Source organism: Adiantum capillus-veneris, chromosome 21 (genome assembly GCF_014529385.1).
Source record: "Adiantum capillus-veneris isolate H3 chromosome 21, ASM1452938v2, whole genome shotgun sequence".
NCBI lineage: Eukaryota > Viridiplantae > Streptophyta > Polypodiopsida > Polypodiales > Pteridaceae > Adiantum > Adiantum capillus-veneris.
The window spans coordinates 51663776-51677469 of record NC_140951.1 but is presented as its reverse complement, the minus strand read 5'-3'; the positions used below and the strand labels follow the sequence as shown (position 1 = coordinate 51677469).

Here is a 13694-nt window from a genome sequence, read left to right as displayed (position 1 = left end):
AAGCATAGAGAGGAATGAGGGCAAATAAGCAGTGGCAAGGGCTATTGAAATCCCTGAATGTTTGGTAGCAATGGGGCCATTGAAAGCCATTGTGACAATATACTTATCTCTTGGAGTAGTGGTATTTGTCATAGTAACAGGGGACGCCCTTTTTCGGGCTTCCCGTCCCCACTTTTCCATCCCCACTTGCCGTCCCGCTCTCTTTTTTACACTAAAAATCCATTTCAGCCCCGTCCCCCGTCCCTCGTTCCCCCGTCCCGGAATGCGTCCCTTGTGACTATGGTATTTGTACCAAGGTAATTCTAAAGGTAAGCTAATTGGAATTATGATCTTTGAAAGGCATCTAGGATGCTTCACTAAAGCAGAACTATTGTAGATAGCTTTCACTGGTCGATTTATATACATTCTAAGTATCGTCATCTTTTTTAAGTATTGGCATCAGTAGTTGTCTTTTAACGGACGGCTAAATTAGAATGCTGTCTGCTTATTTAAGAACCAGAAAGTTTGTTCATGAAAAAATTGTCTCACTTGAACACCATGCTTATGTTTATCGTAAATTAAATTTTGATTGATATTCACATAGATTGCTGGAAATACTGGCTCTATAGCGAGGACATGTGCTGCAGCATCTATAGGCCTCCATCTTATTGAGGTAACTGCGTAGGATGCCGTTGTGCATTTCCTTACTGGTTGTAGGCACTGAACATTAAATTATATGCCTACTTGTATGTAATAAATGGCTTCACTACTGAGTTTTGCAAACAGACAAGTATGACCTGTTTTCAGTGCCTGGTTGATCAGTTCAACTTGCACTTCACTTGCATTAGCAATGTCTTCTGAAGGTGCGGTGTGTGAACTGATACTCTAATTATGCTTGTAAAGTCATTATTGTTTTCTGGAGATGTTTTACATGCATGAATTTGTTTGTTTTTTGTTGGGCTTTTTCTGTGTCTTTTTTAAACCTTAAACAGATGCTGTCATAAGTATGTGCTTATAGTAAAGATGAGGCAATGCAATTTGAGGTCACAATATGCTCTTTCTTTCAGAGTTGACCTATCTAGTTTCAGACTTTTGACGGGTAAACAGTTGGTGGAAGTTTATTTTTTTGTAAGTTATTCTGTTGCAGAGCTGTCATGTGTGCATTCAGTTTATATATGATTTATAAGACATTTTTGTGTAATTGGTCCATCTCTTATGATATCATCATTATTTTGATAGTACACATTCGACAAAGAAGAAACAGATGTTTTCTAGCAGTTGAAGTTTATGGATTTTCTACATTGTTTCCATATGAGATTGCTCTACAAGTATAGTGATCCTCTGTAGATGTGCCACACATGCGTTACTCGTACATTACAAGGTAGATATTTGAGCACGTACTTACATGGTAGAGTGTTCTAGAGTTGTGTAGGCTATGAGCAGGTGATCTTTATGCATCTGCATGTACCGCCCGGGTGTGTGTGTGTGTGTGTGTGTGTGTGTGTGTGTGGTATATACAAAGAAATCACATCTTTCAAAGTCAGCATAAAACATCATGAAGCATATCAACGTTTAGGTCAATTAGGCTCTTAGCCCGTTTACCACAAAGCAGCTTTGGGAAGCTTTTCATGCATTTGACAGACTGTATTTTGTGATTCTGATTTTGTCTCCTAGTAGGATTTGCATCTCATAAATTTTCTGTACCTGTTACTTGAAACTCGAAAACGGAAGCATGGATTTACATTCAACTATTGCTGATGCATGATTAGGTACATGCATAATTTCTGTGTTTTCAAGCATCCCACTATCTAGCATATCTGGGGAGTTCAAGGATTCAACACCTTGTCTAAATAACAGCTATTCTTGTGTTACAGAAGCCTTTGACAGGTGGCCTTGTTTTTGTAAGCTCTTAGAAACTGTTTTTTTTTTTTTTTTCCTGCTAGAAACTTGATACAATTTGTTAAGGATTGAGCTATCTTCATAGAGATATTTTTGCTCAAATAGGCAGGAAATTGGTGCATTCTTGTACTGGACCCTTGGGCCAGGTGTCTATGGAGAACCGTGAACGGCCTTAGTGTTGGCAACTTGGCTGTGACTATAAATCTTGGGCTTGGAAAGTGTAGTGATGAAGTCTGTTGGTGATACGGTTAATATATTCTGGGCCTTTGGGCAAGAAGTTGGTATTGTTATCATGTGTCAATTTGGTTGACTTATTGGCTACTTTGACATATCAAGATAATGTTCTGGAAGACATATACAAGATCTGTTTCAGGATTTAAAACTCACCAGCACTCGTTTTCTTGTTTATCTTCTTGATGGAGTAGTCAGAGTACAATTGAGTTTTTTTTTTATCAACATTTTTTTTTGGTTTTTTTTTTTCCAGCCTCTAGCTTTTATTTTTGGTGTTTTTTTGCCAGCCTTTAGGTTTTCAGATTGATGATGCAAAATTGAAACGTGCTGGCTTGGACTACTGGCCGTATCCTTCTTTCCAACAGGCAGGCTGCATTCATGGCTGAGGGGTGGCATTGGATGTTTTTGGAAGCATCTATCTGCGCAACATTACTGTTTTGTGCAGGTACATTGACACAAAACTGAAAAACCTCCATGTACAGGCAGCTGATTAGCAGCCTGTACTTATGATTGTCATTTTTGCTTTAAATTTCAAAACTAGGATTATAGTGCCCAGCAGAGTGTTTTTGCCTTCAGTGTTCTTTTTGATCTCTACATATTTGACCGCTCTACAAGTCCTATGAGTCTTTGTGGCTAGTCTTTTAGAGGATACCGGTGAAAGAAGGGTTCAACATACTTGACATGGACCACTCTCTGGTTGCAGTCACTTTACAATGCCAATGAATATCTTTTTCATGGGTGTCCTTCACTTCAAATCAGATATGTGTTTGTCAAAGTTCATGCTTCTTGGAGCGATTTTATGCACTACTTCAAACAGCAGGTTCTAGTCAATAAGTTTCTGTCAGTGGGTTTTCCATAAAGAACATGGTGCTTTTTTAACAATTGTTGGAATGCAGGAAGGTGAGAAGAGACTTGTGGCTTTTACAAAGCGAGGAACATGCCTGTACACGGTAACAACCCCCCCCCCCCCCCCCCCCCCCCCCCGCTTTCCCTTTTTTTCTACTAAATGAAAAACCATGAGTGCATAAGTCTTAAGGTAAACATAAAGCAAGAGCTGGTTACAAGAGAGATGTAAGTCCAAACAATAATATAAACATGCCCCCCCCCCCCCCCCCCCCCCCCCAAACGACCAAAAGGGCAGCTTTAATTCTTGAGATTCCAAGTAATTCTATTTTGGGTAAATTAACTATGGCGCTCAAAGTTTGGAAAGGGGAGAGCTGGGTCCGGACAGTTCTAAAGGTTTTTTTTTTTGGCATTCTCTCTCCGCTGTCTTCTTTTTCTTCTCATCTCTCTCTCTCTCTCTCTCTCTCTCTCTCTCTCTCTCTCTCTCTCTCTCCTGATCATGCACCGACTGATGCGAGCTATCACCTGATTTTGGTACATACATATCCACCATATGTATTTTGAGATACCCCTTAGACTCATTCTACCTGCCTTTTAGAGCTCTATTAGTGTTCTTGTTTAGTTTTGTTTCTTTCCTTTATCTAAGAGACTTTGTATCAAACTGACCATGATATAACTCTTCGGTCTCAAAGGTCATTTTGTCCTCTAGAAGACTTTAATATAATATTTCATTTCATTTTTCATCTCTCTCTCTCTCTCTCTCTCTCTCTCTCTCTCTCTCTCTCTCTCTCTCTCTCTCATTTTGTCATTTCATTTTGTTACTCTGACTTTGTATCAGATTCACCACATTGTAACGCTCTGGTCTCTTAGGTCATTTTGGCCTTTTGAAGACGTTAATATAACATTTCATTTCATTTCATCTCTCTCTCTCTCTCTCTCTCTCTCTCTCTCTCTCTCTAGATTATCCAGAGCCTCTGTGGCCTTGGGAGAGGATGTGTTCACAAGTGCAGTTTCAGGAACTACGAACAAAATTATGGCTCTTTGATATTGTGGTGGCCTCGGCTATGCTTTATGGGGTCCAGATTTGGGGACCATCTGTGGATCAGGATAATTGGAAGTCAATGGAGAGACCTTTGGTATCTATGATTTCCCGAGCGGAACTAGCTGCCCCTCCGATAGAAATTGAAGCTCTTACCAGATCAGTGTCCTTTACACATGGTTTGTGGGATACAAATAATTGCCGATATACTAGACTGGCCCTCTAGTCGTCTCGACAACTAGCAATGAAAGGGGATACATCATTCTGGTATGCGCAACTGTCCTCGTGGTTTCAGAGACACGGGTTCAGTATGGAAAGATTACCCCCCTTCCAATACTCTCTTGAAGCTCCATCACTGGCAATTACATGAACGAAGATTAATAAAATCATCCGACAGGATCTTATACAGTTGGATACTAAGAGGACATGGGTAGGCCCTACACAAGAATTGGGCACGAAGATGGCCGACTACAAAGAAAACTTCCTACAGCTATCTGAAGATGGATTTGTGATTCGCCCGAGCTACATGGATACCCACTTGTCTCATGGTTTGAGATGTGCTATTGGTCAGATTCGTACATCCTCACACCAGTTGGAAATTGAATTTGGTAGATTTAGGGGAATCCCACTTGAGAGTAGAATTTGCAAGTTATGCGGAATGGAGCCGGAGACAGAATTACACTACATATCCCACTGCACAGTATACTATGAGATACGTGGGCGTTTCCATTGCCGATTTAAAGAAGGCTTTGGACCTCTAGATAGAATCATGCAATACCAAGATCAAAGATACTTAGGCTTGTACCTACTGGAACTACATCGGCACATAGATAATCTAATGAGAAGACAAAGAGCACTACAGCCTCAGAGGCCGATCACAGATTTCTTCGGATCGAGAGAAGCAGGAGTGGAAGGAGAAGCAAGAGGCCAGCAGCCAGCACAAAGGATTACCCTCATTCATACCAAAGGCACCCTAATTGACAGAGCGATTGAGCTTAGGAAATCGAGACGACCACAACCAAGATGCAGAAGTACACTTCACCGGAGGAGACTACAACAAAGGATTAGAAGTATTCTAGCCAGACACCTAGAATGCTCCTAAGAAGTTTATTTAATACTTTGTATTTAGTTTTCACATTTATTTTCACACTTTCACACTTTTCACACTTAGTACTTTAGTACTAAGGTACCCAGACATAGTAACAGATTCACCTCTTTTGTATCAGTTTAGTCTCATAGGTCATCCTGGCCTTTTGAAGACGTTAATATAACATTTCATTTCATTTCATTTCTCCCAGCAGTCTAGGATTCCATAGTATTTTATTTTGTCATTTTGTCATCTTGTTACTCTGACTTTGTATCAAATCCACCACATTGTAACTTTCTGGTCTCATAGGTTACTTTGGCCTTTTGAAGACGTTAATATAACATTTCATTTCTCTCTCGACTGTGGAGTACACATATGCATACACTTATCTTGGGGTAGTCCTCATTGGGCCAAGGTTTTCTTTGAAGAGAGTAGCATAGACTAGATTGACCAGAGCGTTTGCAACCTTGGGAGGATTGGAGAGGATGTGTTCGCAGATTCAGTTCCAAGAATCCCGGACAAAGCTCTGGCTCTCTGATACCTTGGTAACTTCAACTATGCTCTATGGGGTTCAGGTTTGGGAACCCTTTGTGGGTCAGGATGGGTGGAGAGGTATGGAGAGGCCATTGGTCTCTATGATCTCTCGGCTGATTAGAGCCGAGGCCTCCGTGCCACACGAGATCATTAGAGAAGAGTTAGCAGCTGCCCCTATGGAGATAGAGGTGCTTACCAAATCAGTCTCCTTTATGCACAACTTATGGGATACTACGAGAGACAGATACGAAGATCGCTTTCTATAGAGAGCATCTTCTCCAACTCACAAGGGATGGTTTTGTAATTCGACCCAGCTATATGGATACACATGTATCTCATGGGTTACTGTGTGCCATTGGTCATATGGACATCTTCACACCAGCTTGAGATTGAGACTTGTAGATTCAGAGGGATATTAGCAACTAGCAGATATGCCGCCTATGCCATACATGATACAAAGCCACAAACGTAGATGCATTATATATGTCAGTGCAGCGTATTACGAGATAAGCACTTCCTCTGATTATTTGGAGAGGTCTTCCGACCCCTCTCAAAAGTGAGCTATCAGGATCGGAGATGCCTTGGACTGTATCTCCTTGATTTAACAGACACATAGATAGTTTACTGAGGAGATCTGGAGAGAGACAATCCCAGAGACAGATTATTGATTTCTTCACACTAGACACTGGACAAATAGAGGAGTAGCCACCACTGCTCATACTCACCTGTGGTACTCTTGCATTGGAGTTGGGGAGATTGAGACACATACGATTGAGGAGAGAAGCTTCACGGCATCGACGATGCCGGGCGGAGACTATAGCAGAGGATTCGAGCCATACTATCTCAATATCGAGAGTACAGATGAGGATGGATTCATCACCCATTATATCACCCTCTTGTATTGGGCACCCATTGTATTAGTAGGCACACATACCCCACGCAGCTCCAGCTAGCAACACTTCTAGATTCATTTTAGTATGTCTTTTTTTGTACCCAGACATGGTATTAGATTCACGAGTTTGTAACGGATTGGTCTCATAGGTCATTTTGGCCTTTTGAAGACGTTAATATATCATTTCATTTCTTTTCATCTCTCTCTCTCTCTCTCTCTCTCTCTCTCTCTCTCTCTCTCTCTTCCTTGAGGTCTCTGATACGGGTAGAGATTAATAGACTCATTCGTCAGGATCTGATCCAGCTGGACACGAGGAGGACATGGATAGAGCCGATACAGGAGTTGGGCACAAAGATGGCTTTCTATAGAGAGCATCTTCTCCACCTCACGGGGGATGGGTTTGTGATTCGACCTAGCTATATGGATGGGCATCTTTCTCATGGTTTGCGTTGTGCCATTGGCCAGATACGCACGTCCTCACATCAGCTCGAGATTGTGACCGTGGCAGATTCAGAGGGACACCAGCAGATAACAAGATATGCCGCTTATGCCATCTAGAGCAAGAGACAGAGGTACATTACATATGTCATTGCGCAGTGTACTATGAGATATGAGGCCGCTTTCATTGTCTATTCAGAGAAGGTTTTGGGCCTCTATCTAGGGTCACGAGTTATGAGGACCAGAGATGTCTTGGGCTATATCTACTCGAGTTACACAGGCATAGAGAAACTTTATTGAGGAGAGCTGAAGAGAGACAACCCCAGAGACAAATCACAGATTTCTTTACACTGGATAATGTACACCCAGAAGAACAGACAGAGCAGCAGCCAACAGTGGAGAGGTTTGCCCGCACTACTGGCATTCTCATAGACCGAGCATTGGAGCTAGGGAGATCTAGACGACCCCGATGGAGAAGAGGAGCTACACAATTTCGAAGGAGGCTACAGTAAAGGATTCGAGCCATACTTTTTCGTCGACCAGAGCGCAGATGAAGATGGATCTCTACTTCCCTCCCATATTGTCTACACATTGTACTACTTAGTTCACACATTTCACGCCTTTCACCTTTCACACCTATTAGCTTAGTTTAGGATTCCGCAGTATTTATATTTTGTTATCCTAGTTTAATTTATTTTTTGTCAATCTGACTTTGTATCAAAGTCAGATTTCATCTGACTTTGTATCAAAGACACCGCATTGTAACTTTCTGGTCTCATAGGTCACTTTGGCCTTTTGAAGACGTTAATATAACATTTCATTTCATTTCATTTCTCTCTCTCTCTCTCTCTCTCTCTCTCTCTCTCTCTCTGAGTCTCAGCTTTCTAGCGCAATCAAACACCTTGTGAAGGCAGTGCTCTACTGCTGCTGCTCGCCATCTGCTCTACTGCTGCTGCTCGCTATCTGTAATCCAGGCAGCGCTCTCCACAGAAGGTCAGCAAAACACGTCTGCAGGCAAGTGGAGGGCTACGCACGCGGGTACTGCAGGTTTATTTGCGCTAAAAAAGCCACGTCAGCCTAAGGTTAACGTTTGACGTGCAGTGGGCAGCAAACGGCCAAGGTCTCATGCAACTTCTACAACAGTGTACAAACAGGAACCACAGAGCACGACTCTCTCTCTCACCATTCTTGTTGCTGCCCATTGCTCCCGTCACCTGCACATTTCACCCCCATCACACCCAACCATAGTCTTTACACACAGCAGCAGCACAGAACACTTTCACTGCACAATATTCATACAGTATGTCATCACACACACACCTGCATTGCATCATTACTACATAGTGTTGCACATTGCACTTTATTAACAGAAACAGCACCACAAAAAAAAAGAAAAGAAAAAAAAAAAGCAGGAACGTACAGACTGTCAGCCAAAACCAAACAGCAGGATCAGGTTACAGATCTTCAGACCTATCAGATTTTCAGCAGGCATAGAATTTCCAGAATTGCTTCTCTCTCAGCATACAGATTTTCAGCTATATTATGTATGCATAATTGAAAACAACAAATATATTCACATGGTGCAAGTATCTTGAATAAACCAAAATGGGGCTGAGCCTCTGGATATTTGGCAGACCAGATTGAGTGTCCCGCAGTGGGCTGTGGTAGTGCATATACCCGCATTCGGGTTGTGGTTATTACTTCTCCGCTTGGACTCAGCTGAGCCAGGGCGTCGAGCTATACCTGCATCGCTAATGGAGGCCATGAGCGCTTCGCCAGTGGAGGCCATGATCGTTTCGCTAGTATGTAAGCCCCATACGAAGGCAACCTTTGTGCTTACAAACAAGCGGATAACACAAATAGAAATGGAGATGAAAGAATGGAAAGCAGAGACGGAGGGATGGTGGAAAGAGAAAGCCAACCTTCTTCAAATGTTCCTCAACGAAGGCGCGCAATGGAAGAGGGAGAAAGAGGACTTGCACGCAGAGCTACAAGCACTTAAGGCGGATTTACAAGCACTTAGAGAAGAGGTCACAGCCCTCAAGCGAGAGCTTGCGGATAGTGTAAGCAGTGGATGGGAAGAAGGGGAATTCCAGCCCTCGGTGATAGAGGAGATCAAGGTCATTAAGGAGCAGGTACGGATGATCACAGAGGAGGAGAAGCAGAAGGTGGTAAATACGTCTTCGTGGATGGATGTGATCACGAAGACGCAGAAGAAGGCGGATGAGGCCGAGAAATGGATAGAAGTCGCTAAGAAAGGGAAAGGGAAAGAAACCACATTTGTTCCCACTCCTACAATCATCAACACGACTCTAGAAGAAGAGCAGCGAAGGAAAACTAGAGCCTTGCATGTAAGAGTAACCGATCTAAAAGACCGAGATGATGTGGCAGAGGAAGTCGAAGAACTTCTCCGCATGATGGGTAGTGAGGCTACTCATACAAAGGCATGGAGGGTAGGGAAGAAGACACAAGGCAATGGGGAGACTTCAAAAGGGAGAGCTTTAATCATCCGTTTCCCATCCATGGAGGCAAAGAAGGACTTCTTGAAGAAGCGCCCTACACTAAAGAAAACGGGCATATTCCTTGGAGATGACCTCACTCTCACACAGCTTGCGCATATGAGAGAGGTAATGCCAGAGATTCAAACGGCAAGGGAGAAGGGAAAGACGGCCTTCTACAGAGATGGCCGGGTGGTGATTGTAGAGCGGCGCTCCACATGACGGTGCGAGACCTATGGGACCACACTCAAAGTTGCCACTTGGAATTGTAATGGATCTATGTGTCTTGATGTGGGTGCTTTTGAGGATAGTTTTACGGGAAGAGACATCGTCTTCTACTCTGAGACACATCAGGCCCCGGGGCAATCTATGCCTCACATTAGTGGATATAGATGGGAGACAGCTTGTAGACAGGAGACACGATCAGCGCACAGAGGGCGGGGCTCAGGAGGAGTGGCAGTGTTATTCAGGGAGGAGTTGCAGCCATTGATACATATAGCCCACAGGGATGAGCAAGCTAGGTACATGTGGGTGAGATTGAGAGCAGAGACAGACAGACATCTCTACATTGCTATTTGCTACTTTCCCCCGAGTACGTCAGTTTATGCACCACCCAGAGGACAGTCCCCCTTCTCTATTTTGGATGATGACATATCGGAGTTCTCTAGAGATGGTGATATCATCATTCTAGGGGATTTCAATGCTAGGACTGCCCATCATCAGACAGTATTTTATGATACTTCAGAGGAGATGCTGAGAGAGTTGGATGTTGCAGAGACGGGCCTATCCAGATTATCACAGGATGGAGAACACACTGAGTATGGAGGATACTTGATAGACATGGGGACTGCACATGGATTGGCCATCTTGAATGGCCTACAGAGATTTCCCGCTGCGGGGGGTTTTACATGCTTTCCACACAGACATGGAGCCAGCATCGTGGATTATGTCATGGCACAGCCGAGTCTCATCTCTAGTATCCAAGATCTCACGGTTGGACCCAGACCTGTTGGTGTGGCAGTGGACCATGCTCTTGTGTCGTTGACCATCTCTTTTCAGTTTAGTGTAGCACACAGGCTACGGGCAGCAGTCCCTACTCGCTACACCTTCACACGGGAGACGGACTCTGTATACATAGATGGGATCTATAGACGCCTGTGCACAGAGGAGCCAGGGCGACCTCTGGAGGAGCTTACTACTATACTGACACAGACACTACATGATGCAGCAGCAGAGGCATACCCACATACCCAGCCTGAGCAGAGACGCCGTTCAGGGAGCATGCCCCAGAACAGTTGGTATGATGAGGAATGCCAGGACACTAGAGCTATACTTCAGAGGGAGGTGCTTTTAGGGGACATCACTCACAGACAGTCACAGATTGACTTCCGACGCCTAGTGCGACGGAAGAAGAGGACATTTTTGGCTCGCCTAGAGTAGGATCTATACCAACTATTCTTGAGTCAGGACTCACGTGAGGCATGGCGGCTCTTTCATGAGCACCCCCCCCCCCCCCCTCCCCCTGCCATCACTTCTACAGAGGCGTGGGGCCAGTATGCATCATCTCTGTACACAGTTCCTGAGCAGCCCCCCCTTCCGGACCCCCCCGATTCATGCCCACACACACATGCTTTTTTCACCGCTGAGATGGTGAGGAAGGCCATTGACAGGATGAGGACTGGGAGAGCATATGATCATGATGGCTTAGTGGCTGAGCATTTCACGCATGCCAGAGATTTACCAGCAGAGCTTCTAGCAGTTATGTTTAACCGTGCCATGTGTGAGGGCTTGCCTGATACTTGGAGCCTATCTACTATTGTACCTATCTTCAAGTCGGGAGACCCTATGGAGCCTGGGAATTATCGCACTATCATGATTGGACACACATTGGCACGGTTGTACGCATCTATTCTTGAGCAGCAACTGAGTAGATGGGCAGAGAGGGAGGGGATACGCTCAGCAGGGCAGGCAGGTTTCAGGAGGGGTTTTTCTACGCTTGACCATATCTTGACACTCAGAGCCATCATTGAGGAGGGCAGATCGCGTGGGAGACGGATCTATTGTAGCTTTGTGGATTTCCGCAAAGCATTTGACACAGTGCCCAGAGCTAGATTGATGCGCAGATTATAGCAGATGGGAGTACCCACATAGCTCATTTGGGGGGTCATGGCATTATACAGGTCAGTAGTAGGGTATGTATGACCCCAGAGGGTCTATCCACACCGGTTTACTCCACTATTGGGGTGAAGCAGGGCTGCCTGCTCTCTCCTACTCTATTTGGTATGTATGTGGATGAGGTTTCTGACTACATTGAGAGAGATGGTGATAGAAGTGCACAGCTGGCAGGGACATGGATTCCACTATTGTTATATGCTGATGATATTGTGTTGATCTTTGACTCTCCGGAGGGGATGCAACGTCACTTGGATGCTCTGCATCGGTTTGCCCAGGAAAGTGGTTTGTCCGTCAACCTTGGTAAAACCAAGGTCATGGTATTTAATACCACCCCACAGTGGATCAGGAGGTCAGCGCCAACATTCACATACGGCCAGGAGAAGGTGGAGTATACAGATGCTTACACTTACCTTGTAGTGGTTTTTAGTGGGCCAGCATTTTCATTGAGGAGGGCAGTAGAGACTAGATTGACCTGAGCCCATGCAGCATTGGGTAGATTGGAAAGGATGTGTTCACAGGTTCAGTTTCAGGAGCCTCGATTGAAGCTCTGGCTCTTTGACACTTTGGTGGCTTCTGCATTGCTTTATGGAGTTGAGATTTGGGGACCTTCACTGGATCATCACGGGAGGACAGGCCGCACTGATGGATGGGGGAACATGGAGAAGCCTCTGGTCTCTATGATCTCGCGGCTCATTAGAGCCAAAGCCTCAGTACCACGTACTATTGTACGAGCAGAGCTAGCTGCCCCGCCACTAGTGGTTGAGGCGCTCACCAGATCTGTCTCCTTCATACACCGCATGTGGGAACTTCCTAGAGACAGATATGCACGCCTTGCACTTGAGTCCTCTCGACAGTTAGCCATGCAGGGAGATACAGCATGCTGGTATGGGGAGATGGCATCATGGTTTCAGGCGCATGGGTTCAGCATAGACAGAGTGCCTCCCTTCCAATACTCACTAGATGCGCCGTCTCTGACTCTTACACAGTCCGAGATCACCAGGCTCATTCGCCAGGACTTGACTCAGCTAGACACGAAGAGGACATGGATACAGCCGGCACAGGAACTGGGCACGAAGATGGCTTTCTACACAGAGCATCTCCTCCAGCTTACGGAGGATGGCTTTGTGACGAGGCCCAGATACATGGACATCCACTTGTCTCATGGGATACGATGTGCTATTGGCCAGATACGCACATCGTCACACCAACTGCGGATTGAGACGGGGAGATACAGCGGAGTACCAGCAGAGGCCAGGACATGCCCCCTGTGTGACATCGAGTCTGAGACAGAGTTGCACTACACATGCCACTGCCCCGTCTACTACGAGATACGAGGCCGCTTCCATTGCTTGTTCAGAGAGGGCTTTGGACCATTCTCTAGAGTCATGCGATACGAGGATCAGAGATGCCTGGGTTTGTTTTTGATCGAGCTGCGCAGACACAGAGAGAGCCTCATGAGAGGAGAGGCCAGCTAGTCTCAAAGACAGATCACAGACTTCTTTAGAGCTGCCATTGGACACCCGGAGGAGTTACCACTGCAGCAGAGCTCGTCGCCTCACACCAGAGGCACACTGATCGACCGAGCGACTGAGCTGGGGAGATCTAGACGCCCACGACTGAGGAGGACTACACAGCATCGACGGAGGCTGCATCAGAGGATTCGGATCACTTTGGCTCGACATGCACGACGCCCAGTCAGATTACTGACCATGGAGAAGATTGATGAGATCTGCCAGCGACCGATGCTGGATCTCCTGTGATCTAGCTATCCCGGCTAGCTTTGTATCAGATCCACCACATTGTAACTTTCTGGTCTCATAGGTCACTTTGGCCTTTTGAAGACGTTAATATAACATTTCATTTCATTTCATTTCTCTCTCTCTCTCTCTCTCTCTCTCTCTCTCTCTCTCTCTCTCCCACCCATGTACCACATCTTACACCCCCCCATTAGTACAGGATGGAGCCAGATAGCTTGATGCATTCTGATGATTGTACTACCTTGAGCATACAGACATGCATATACCCCTAGAGATAGAGCTCCATCCCTCCTCAGATACTCCACTACCTACTTTCAGCTCA

At 45.2% G+C, this 13694-nt stretch overlaps 1 protein-coding gene across 2 annotated transcripts in view; it reads left to right on the top strand.

The window, feature by feature from the left end:
• The window catches only part of AGL26 (tRNA (cytidine(34)-2'-O)-methyltransferase), a 92832-nt gene that overhangs the window by 63756 nt on the left and 15382 nt on the right, over positions 1-13694 (top strand). For both annotated transcript variants that reach the window (XM_086493475.1, XM_086493474.1), the window contains exons 3-6: positions 584-652; positions 2397-2455; positions 2869-2929; positions 3006-3059. In XM_086493475.1, coding sequence (XP_086349601.1) covers positions 584-652; positions 2397-2455; positions 2869-2929; positions 3006-3059 — 243 coding nt within the window. The remainder of the gene's footprint in view (positions 1-583; positions 653-2396; positions 2456-2868; positions 2930-3005; positions 3060-13694) is intronic.